The sequence below is a fragment of the Merops nubicus genome, unplaced genomic scaffold (genome assembly GCF_000691845.1).
Source record: "Merops nubicus isolate BGI_N331 unplaced genomic scaffold, ASM69184v1 scaffold14746, whole genome shotgun sequence".
NCBI classification, from domain to species: Eukaryota; Metazoa; Chordata; class Aves; order Coraciiformes; family Meropidae; genus Merops; species Merops nubicus.
The window spans coordinates 198,932-210,031 of NW_008617137.1; the positions used below are offsets into that span (position 1 = coordinate 198,932).

Sequence of the window (11,100 nt, forward strand, 5' to 3'; positions counted from 1 at the left end):
ACTTTCCTTCTGATAGAAGTGAAGTAAGGCAGCAAAAGGAAAAAAAAACTCCACCACCAGCCTAACTCTGATGTTACAGTGACAGCCAAATAAAGCAGAATAGGAAATAGAGGGGATGCAGATGAAGACAGCATAACAGGAAAGTGTTTGGAAGCAGCTGCCTGGTGGAAGGAGACTTGTGTAGAGAATGGACTGGATAAGCAAAAGCCATCTAAGAGCAAGCAAGGAAGCAAATGTTCCCTTTGACAACTTCTGTACCAGTTCACTGTTACACAGTTAAGTGCTAGATCTTAATGTTTTGCATGCTAAGCATTGGACTCATCCACAACATCCTTCACTAGAAAACAGATTCCACAAGAGGAACGTTCAGCCGTTTTGCAGATAACAATGGTTAAAATGCAGATGGAGAAAGGAGTGTGTGGTAAACACACCCAGTCACAACACAGAGCTGAGTCAGCTTATTTACCACAAAGATACTGTGACTAGGATCTTGAAGGTCCTTTTCAACCTAAAAGACTATGATTCCATTGCAAATAAACCAGGCTATCCTAAAAGGTACTTGAATAAAATACAGACATTTTCCAGACTTTTTGTATCTGTTTTCTTATGATGAAGTCACAAGCCTTATCTCACCCCAGTTAGGCACTTAGCTCTGATGCCTCTGCCAACACGATTTACCCAGAACTCTTAATTAGCCGCACAAACAAAAGATAACATGTAATTTGTCTGGTAATTATATGTTTCTGTAACTCCTAAAAGCAACTCATTACAGGAATGTCACGCACTTAGAACATATTACCTTAATTCTATTTTCTGTTTATTCAATTATAACTGTCATTCCTAATTGTACTGTAAATTGTGTTGAGCTGGAAGGTGGCTATAAAACTCCTGTCTCTTTCCTCTTTCATAGTGGTTCTGCATATACAGTGTGTTTCCACTAGACACAAAATCAATGTAGTGAAAACAAAGCAGACCTCTTGTTAATTCTAGTGACGTGAAGAGGTAAATTGGTCAGCACAAACAGACAAAACTTTCTAGCAACAAAATTACAGGCAGAAATCTTGAACCAAAAGTCAGGACACTTAAAAAACACCCACTGTCAAGGAAAGGAAACAAAAGGAAAAGAAGCAGCTTCCCACTCAGTAATCCTTTGAAAGAAATATGTTTATAGAAATATCTTGCTCTGAGATGCACAAAAGAAAGCAGGGAGAAGAAGCTTTTATTCATACCAAAAAAACCCAGACCTAGCTTTCTCAGATCTGATCATGCCTAAATATTAAACAAAAAATAACTTGCAAAAGAAATTAAGTCATTTCAGAGCTGTGTGCAGAGTATCAGTGTTTTAATCAAACCTCATCCACAGCCCTCTAATGTGCTGCTTAGTGTATTACCACCAAAAGGGACTGCACTGCTCCTTTGAGTTTGCCCCTGCTCAAGTACAGGTCAACCTTGCTGAGCGTTCTCTGTTCTGCCCAGTGGGCAGCTCCTCATGCCCAAGTCCCAGAAGGCACAGACCTGTCTCCAGAGGAATTGTGCTCTTCCCTAGATAAGAAAATTTGTACACCTGGAATTACCTCCTCCTACCAAACATTCAGGCTTTTTGATCACTTAAGTTTCATGTGCATGGAAAATACAGAGGAAACTCCTGCTGGGAAAAATGAGACATTAACTGCATACCACCACAAGCTTACAGCTACTGGACACCAAGTAATCTCAATCTGCAACTTGCAATATCACATCTGCATATCAGGAAACAAATTCCTTTTCCTGTTGGTCGTTCAGTTTATATAATACACTTCTTCTACAAACTTTAATTTCTCTGCAACATATTCCCCCTTTTAACCAATCTTATGTCAAGTTATGGTTTCACACAGAGCCTATGAGTCTCAACTTTCCCCTGATCCAATGTATCAAGTCTCAGGCTAGAGGAATATACATCACCATGGGCCTTCTAGCACAGCTTCTTCGAGAGCAAATACTCCAAAGGAAATGCTTGCTAGCTGCTGTGCATTAACATAAAAGCACAAAACCTCTTCCTAGAAACGATGGGCAAAGCCAAGCACAAACCATAAGGAGCACTGCCTCTCGGGGCCAGGAGGCCCTCGGGTAGGTCTCCACCCTGAGGAGCCCGAGGGGCTCTCGGATGGAGGATGAACAAGCAGCATAATTAAACCACGGCCGTCGTTACAAACTGCACCTGCCTTGTGCACTTAAATTACAAGCACAGAGTTTTCTCCTAAGGACATCAAGTTTAAATCTAATATAAATAGCCAATGATGCTGCTGCAGTTTTATTTATTTTAGTGAAGTACAGAAGAAAATATCTCAAGGATTTAAACAAGCAATATGGTGACAGATGGTGTGGAGACAATCCAGGCTGGGCTCCCTCAGTAAAATCCACACAACCTCATAGCTGCAGGAAAGAGGGGAGGAAGAAGTGGAAGAGGAATGAGGAGGAGGAGGGAAGAGGGGAAGAAAAAAGTACATGCAAATCTGGCCCAGATGACCATGAATTTCTAAAAAAAATAAACACACTTGTGGACTGCAAAGTTTCTCTGTTCATCTATACAGAGCTCTATACATCAGCACTGACATAGGCAGATTTACCCCATGTATCTTCCACGCAAGTCCAAAAATATTATAAAAAAAGAAATCTTCAAACGAAACTGTATGTTCAAATAAGTAATGACTAAACCACACTATTAAATGGCCTATTCAAATAATCTAGGTATACTCTCAAAAATTATTAATAGATGAAACATGAAAAATGTTTTTGATGATATCACGGCCCTTCTGATCTGTTCACTGAAAAATTTTATTAGGATTAATATTTTCAGATATTTTCTCTGGACACGTTCTGATCACCAGAAATGTCTTACGTGCTTTATAATATTCTAGTATTTTTTGTAACTTAAAGTGTATGATTTGGGATTTTCTATTTGAGAATGTCCTGGGGAAAAAAATTCCAAAGATGCTACCAGGAATGTCTGCAAAAATTATGCTGAAGGTCTGGTGTCCTACTTGTGCAGCTCAGGAGTCTGTGGTTTTAAAATCCCCTATAAGCAGGCAATAGTTTGGAGAGATTGTATGGATGATCTACACCAGTGACTTACTAGCAATTTAAAAATGTTGCTCAAAACAAAAGACACTCAAGGATTCGTGAGAACCACAAGAACAGACAGTCTGAACAGAAATAAAACAGTACTTCTGCAAGTAAAGTACATTGCTCTCACTGCAAATGACTAGATCTAAGTGAAGCCAAACACACCCTTCTCCTCAACAAGGGTGGTTTATAGAACCCCACCTTGCACCTCAGGCTCAGCTGCAACTGTACCAACTCAAGCAAGCTAAAAAGATAGGCATTTACCCATACCCGAGCTACATTAAAAATCAAGTAAACTCCAGAAGACTTCTCTTTCCTACAGTCTGTTTATTAGCTACTGAAATTGCCCATCTCTTCTAAACTATCTTCCTTCTGCTTAGGAAAATTAAACCAAGGATTCCTCCCTTCAACTACACAAGAGTGAGAGTTCAAGTCTGCTCTCGCAGCATTCCACAAAATCCTCTGTGCTGTCCTCTGATAAGTCAAGAGGGAAATTGGACAAGAGAATCAGGAACAATATAATAATCTCAGCAATAGCTAGGAAAATCCTTTAGTAAAGAAAGGAGAATGTGGGAGACAGCAGGAAAGCAAGGCTCACGTCATGACCACGATGCTCCCCCGAGCTGTGTGGCACAGCTCAAGCGGCCAGCGCTGCAGCCCTCGCCCTCAGAGCTTCACCCCCACAGCAGCGCCAGCACACCCTGACCACCTCACCCTTCCAAAGAAGCACAAGATACTTATCCACTCACTCCATCCACCTCGGTGAGACAGATTTCAAGCACATTTTTAAAGGCTTAATAAGATTGACTATGGCATGTGTGCGTGGAAAATTTGACCACAGACTGCCAGCCTAGATCTAAAAATCATTATGGATGTGCCAGACAACTTTATTTTTAAAAAATGCACATAGGTGGACTTTTATAGATAGGGTTAAATAAACACAGATTTGCAAGATAAGGTCAATGCTGCATTTGTTGTAGTTCAAAACAAAAATGAGACGATCTGAAAGTTACACTTCCATAGCAGCATCAGTACAGCTAGAAGGAAAGCCAGTCAAATTCAACAGCTCCTTCAAAAGAGGCAGAAGCTAGAAATCTTGTGTGCAATGGAAATGTGCAGACTGCTGTATCTAGACCTGAAACACCAGTTATATGAATACAGGTGTTTTTGTACTAAAGCAATTATTACACTACAGTTTACCCTTCCAGTCTTCTGCAATACCAACCAAAGCCACAGTTAGTATCGTACTCAGGAGTACAGTGCCAGACACATGCTAATAGTAGTTATCAGTATGGGCAGGAATAAAAAGTTACAAAATTCAAATTTAAGATTTTTATGTGAAAACACAGAACTGCTTTTATGAGCCAATTAGATGAGCTGGACAGAAATCTACATAATGCATATGGAAGAGATGCAAACTGCCAAGCACTATCCACAAAGTATGATCTCCAGAAAAGATTCTACAGTGAAGAACAAACCAAACACTACCCCCTTCATCACAATGATTTTTAATGCTTAAGAATTGAAGCAAACTTACGTGAAGTGTAGCCTTTGTTTTGTTTTGCTTTGTTTTTCAATATGATCACGGTGCTACGAGGACACATGGCAAAGAAGGTGTAAGATACATAGAGGAACCTTAGGAGCAGTGTGCAGAGTCATGTACAGATAAGGGAGTGTAAATTATCAGTATCAGAGCCAGGAGTCTGGGTGTGCTCGTTCACAGTTACAAGGCTGGCTGTAGAATTCCACTTCACCCAAGCACGCTGTGGGTTCTGCATCTCAGGAATGAGGAAAACCACAACTCCAGCTACATGTGTAACAAGCTGATAGTGACAGGTACCCGTCGGGAAGCACTGCAGTAAGATACCCAGCAGATGAGCAGGAGGATGGGGTTTACCCGCACAGCCCAAGCGCCAGCCCCGCACCCTCCTGGCGGGACCTGGCCCCTCCCTGCCACCCACTCTGGAGCTCACAGCTGCAGTCCTCTGGCCAGCTTGGGCTTCCTCCACATAGACATCGACACACCTGAGTGAGTCCAAAGACTAGAGCACAGGACTGGCAAGAAAAGGCTGAGGGAACTCATTTTCCACAGAAAAGAGACAGGTAAGGACAGACACAATTGCAGGCTACGACTAGACTACACAGAGATGGGCTTAGACTCAGACTCACAGCAAAGGAACTAGAGCCTGTGGTGACAGTACAGAGGGAAATTCTGATGAGATATAATGAAAATATTTGCACGGTGAGGAAGATTATGTACAGGAACAGATTGCCCAGTGAGGCCGTTGTATCCACGTCCATGGAGACACTAAAAACTTGATGAGATGGTCTGACTTTGAAGTTAGCTCCTGACGGAACTAGCACTGGGTTAGAGAACCTCCAGTGATCCCTTCTAACCTCAATTGCTCTATGATTCTATGTTTACTATTTGGGTGGAAGATGAGGAGGTAAAAGAGCAAAGCTGAAGGTGGTGATAGATGCAAAAAGGATTTTATACTAAGCAATTGGAAGTGTTTACTACCAGTATTATTGGCAGAAAGAATAATCAAGAATTATAATTTAACTATATATAGTGCTTATTTTGTGGAAAGGTAAAGAACTATCTCGCATAACATTTCCAGAACTGTTTCTAGAAGGATCACTTTGTAATAGCCCTTCTGGAAAATTACCCTCACCTTTAATGCTGTTTGGCTATGCCCTGTAACTGTCAGTACTTCCTCAACAGTAAAATGCTTTAAGTTACGTCTTTCAGAAAGATTTAATGAGAAGTTAGAAAGACCTAGCTTTGCAATATGCAAAAGCAGCATGGGTCACAGACACTAAGTATTCCTGGACATATTTATAATAAATCAGGGCTTTTTCCCCACCTGTGAAGGAAAAAAACTTTTATTGTCACAGAACTAGCCATGATGTTCTGTTTCTGAAAACTATCACAAATACTAACAATATAACAATAGCATGTGGTGAAACAAATATAACTAAGTTTAAAACCAAATGCTCGAGTTAGGAAACAGTTCCAAAGTAATGTTTGGTTTGAGATCCCTCAAATGTCAACAGATAGAAGATGAATAAACAGCCAGTCTGTTATCAGCATCCTCCAAGAGATGCTGATGCACAGCAGGTTGGCACAGATGCCCCAGACACAATTCCCATCTTGTTTCAGTAGACTATCCTCCATCTGATTATGTTTAAAGTTTGTGGCAGAATTGAGGATCCAAGCCAAAGAGCTGTTCCTTGGCAGGACACTTCCTGCCAGCAGCGGGTGATAAAATCAGCTGGAGGCAGAGCATGTGGCACAGACCAAAGGGGATCTCTACAGCACGGTTGGGAGCAGGTAGGTACCACACAGCCTGAAGCGATACACCGGTCTGTTGGTAGGGTTTTGACAGCACATGTCAGCTGAAGGCAGATCAGCTAGGTTCCAAAAACGTTCCAGTTTTGTTGGCTTCACGTGCCTGTCAATTTTCACAGTCTGTATCAAGCAACACTGCCTGCGCCAGCTGAGGAGACAACCTGAAGCAGGCTGGAGCAGCAGAGGCAGCTGGGCAGTGAGGAGGCAGCCTGACCCACGCAGCCTGCGCCGCGGACGCTCGCACCGGGACTCGGTACTGCGAAAGCTGCATGTCCTGCACCAGTCACTGCAGGCTCCAAACGTGGGCTTGGCTCACGCTCAGAAACAGAACAACTCTTTGTTTAGGAAGACATGGCTCTTCATCCAAGATTCACATTGACACAGTATTTATTAGCCATAGAAAATATGGTAGGCTCATCTACTCTGAGTCATTCCAGTGAAGTCTTTAGCAGTATTATAGATGGCCTCTCATTTCAGTGCCTTCAGTTTAGATCACAGGACAGTTAAGCATCACTTAACAACCACTGGCGCTGAGCTCCCCGATGTGTTGTGCTGCCTCTGGGTCAGCCGTGCTTGGTAGACTACAAATAAGCAGGTACTGCACACAGGTTTTGAGGAAAAAGTCATCTAAAACACACTATCAGCATAATGCCACAGAGGAGGAGAAGATATGTTAGAGCCACGCAGTAAGAACACAGACAAAATAGCCTTAGTAGAGTGCCAGAGGACTACACCCACATGCAGAAGTGGGACTAAGCTTCTTTTCTGCATATTCAACCATCTTAACATACGAGACAGAACGGGAGACTTTAAACACTGATCAACTTGACGATTTAGCCGACATCCATGTGTTACAGCTAAAACCCTGACACTGACTTGAAAGACAGATTCTACATTTACAGTCCTTCCCCGGACTTCATCTCCTCTGCCTTTACGACAGCACTGTGAATTTCACCTTGAACTCCCAGGAACTGATTCCTAAATGAATGGTTAATGGAGTGACTCAAATAAATCTTCTTACTGCAGTGTTCCAAACCCAGTTGCAAGACACTGCATAATGCAAAAGCCAAGTTAAAAATTAAGGCAATTCTAGTTAGTTACATAAACAAACAATTCCTTCAGCCAGTTCAAGGTACTGAATCTAGACCTGCTGGATTGTCTTAACACAGAAAAGAATAGTTTTGATTTCCCAAGTGGAAATCTTAGAAGCCAAATTTCAGCACAAAAATGTTTTAATAGCTAACTGTGATAACTCCTAAAATCAAAGACAGTGATATAATAATATTAGCATACAATGAAAAAGGTATTAACTTAATCAGACAAGAAAAATGCACTCTTATTTCATTTTCTAGAGGCTCCCACATAAAAGGAAAAAATAGCTCTGTGTTGGTAATATCCTGGATCTGTTACTGAGCGTGAGGTCGATTCCATAAGGATTTCTGCCAGTGTTTCACCACTCCACACTGGCTGGGATCTACAAATGTTCTTATGCTGGCATAGAAAGTTGAGTGAAATATGTACCAAATAAAATTCCTAAATATATACATAAAGCCAGCTTTATAAAAATGGGTAAATCTATACAGTAATTTAAAAGCACATTAAATAATTGCCTTTGTAACTTGGTCACTGCAATTACATTTAAGATGATAGCACTGACTGTAATGATCTTTCCACATAAATCAAGATGTCAAAGCCATTGCCATAGAACCTCTGCTCTAATTCAGCAGTTACTGTCCTCCCCTTGCAAGACTTCAAGGAAGGCCATTGAAAATACCAAGAGAGACGGATCTCTTAACCCAGTGGAAAAAGTCTTTCCCAGAGGTAAAAAGTTTCCAAAGCTCAAAGGTGATAACTCAGTTGTTACTAATCATTGCATCTTTCCCGCTTCTTTTTTCCTCCCTCAAGTTATGAAGCAACATACTGGGACCACTTCATTTTTTGATGCATTCAGACCTCTTTACTACTCAAAAGCCACTTATACAGAATAACAATATGTAATGACTAGGAAACCCTAACGGGTACAAATATCAGGAAATAATTTACTGGAAAACCAGTAAATTTCTTCCCACTCTTGAACTCCCTTCAGCTATCTTCCTTTACACCACAGTGGGAGCTGCTCTCGGACCTTCAGACCAGGCAGCAGCCCGTGCCAGAGAGCTTAGTCCTGCCTGGTGCTCAGCACCTGTTTCAGCAAGGATCACTTTAGAAGATCAATGCTGTAGTGCCAGCAAGGATTATTTACAAAATTGTTACAATCTTAAGGAACCTGAGCTGGGTACATGACTCACTTCTGTTGTTCCACAGTCTCACAGAAGATTACATAAAGAGACGTTTTTCAACAAAACAATTTGCCATTATCTCCAGAGTTCAGACAACCCCCATTGTGGATTTTCATGAACTACAGCAGGAAATTAGAAGCATCTGGTTAGCAAAAATCTAATTTAATAGAGTGAATACAAGAGCTGGTTCAAGTTTGCAAGTCCACAATTTATAGACTGCAGTGGATCACAGAAGTCCAGCTTAATGTAATTGTCCTATTACTACTACTGTCCTCAAATATATGGAGGTGTGTTGCTTTCTGTTTCTTATAAGCACCACAGAATATCTGCTCATGATTTCACATCCTGTCCCCAAAAATCCCCTACTACTTTGTGGTTGTTTTTATAGCCTCATATTTGAGGCCTATTTGTCATATTTGCTAGTAAACTCTCTGAACTGATCAGCATTCAGTCTGCTGCAGAGTAAAATTTCACTAGGACTGCTTTTACAATGGACAGAAAGTTGAGTTTCAGGAATAAGCCCCTAAATATTTCAGAATATTTGATGAGTGGTTAACGAGGACATTGTCCCATGTATTTTCTTTTCTCTTTTAAAGTACAGAGAGACAATTAAAAGCATCCTTTTTGAACTGCTTGTAGCAACCATGATAGAGAGCAACACAGTGAAGTATATTAGATGAGCAAAAGCTTTTAATAAGTTTTCCTACCTTATCTGCCATTATCATGGAGGCCCCGCCATGAATTCCAAGAATCGGAATAGAAGTCTGAGATGAAATAAAATCCAAAATCTGAGCTACTGCCTCCTGATCAGTATCATCTCCAAAAACCACTCCGTGGATCTTGGTGCCTGACATCAAGTCGCAAACGTGTGTTATGATGCTCTTAGGGTCAGTCTGGTTCACCAAAAGGGTCACCACGTTGACATCAACAGTCAGGTCTGATGCCATTTCCCTGGTCCAGAGAGCTCTGATATCTCTCTCTGTGATATACTTGGTCCTCCCCAGAATCACTGCAATGTTCAGGATGGGATAACTTTTCTCTGCTCCATAAACAAGATCCAGAGGTGCCAAAAGAGCTTGGAGTACCAGGAGAGCACAGCCAATTTTCCTCATCTTTGCCAGCTTTAGCCCCTGTAAAAGTGATCACAATGTATGAGCAAAACAACAGAGGGGGAAAAAATATCTACTGTATATCTCCAATGAAGGTTTCAAACAGAAAGACTCTGGACACAATGCAAACCTTAGCAGCTTTTTATAATGCATTCTTCACCTTAGTTTCAATTCAAGCCTCTTCTATCACCTCAAAAAGTTGGCTTTCCAATGACAGTATTACAATTGGTCTCCCACAAGCGAGGCAAAAAATGTAGCATAAGTTCAGAGGAAAGACCCATTAAAATTCTCCCTGGATGGCCAACCAAATTAAAATGACTGACATCATTTAAAAAACACATTATCATCCTTCTTTTTACCCTTGCCATCCTAAAACAGATAAAAGAGAAATCTATTTTCCTTTACTCTGAGCATGTATTTAAAATACAGTCAGTCTAACAGGAAGAGGTGCTTTAGCTCAAAATGAGGGAAACAAGCCAGAGGTCTGCTGAAAACTCCAGTTCGTATAGTCCATATATCCCACAGCATTCCAGAACCATTCTGTTTGATTTCTGAAGATCTCTCCTAGACTGCTGCTGCTCAAGCAGTGTACCGCATTTCTGGAACAGATTCAGAAGCAGAGTGTTCTATCTTAATTCTTCTCCCTCCTCTTATATGGCATTCACTTGAGCATCTCAGAACTGCTGATCTCAAACACAAAGTTGTCACTGGTGTTGAAGGGGAGGGTGTTCCACAAACGAACATCACTGCATGGGTTTACTTCATGTCTTCACTGAATCTCTGTAGGGGGCTGAATATAGACGGAGTAGGATGGGAAGAGGGATGAGCCACAGAAGTGATGTGAACTATCTGAAGGAGGGAGAAGAGGGAGAGGAGGTCTTACTCTGCAAGATCTCCCGCTGTTTCTATGCCCCAGGAGATTTCCACCCCCATAACTGGCTCTCTGGTAGCTGCAAGAAGGGAGTCCCTGTGCCACAAAGCCAAGCTTGAAGCAAGGCGTCACACAGAAAACCCTAGCGAGGCTGGCCAATCAGGGGTGGCAGTTCTCAGATCTCCTCTCTCATCCTGCCAGCCTTATCTCCACCGACAATTAGAACCATCTACCACTGAAACACACACCAAGACAAGGGTTTACGGTATTATCACATCACCCTGTCGGGCCCGACAAGAGGACGGGCACTAGAGAGACCTTTAAGTCCAAATCGGTGCCACCAAGTCATTGCACTGCGGGACAGATTCCCACCGCCGCAGCACCAGA

General features: G+C 41.7%; 1 protein-coding gene across 1 annotated transcript in view; it reads right to left on the reverse strand.

The window, feature by feature from the left end:
* Window positions 1-9,845, reverse strand: part of GRIN2A (glutamate receptor, ionotropic, N-methyl D-aspartate 2A) — a 170,882-nt gene extending 161,037 nt beyond the window's left edge. The window contains exon 1 of the mRNA XM_008943054.1: window positions 9,441-9,845. Within this exon, the coding sequence (XP_008941302.1) occupies window positions 9,441-9,845 (405 nt within the window). The remainder of the gene's footprint in view (window positions 1-9,440) is intronic.
* Window positions 9,846-11,100: the final 1,255 nt, after the last annotated feature.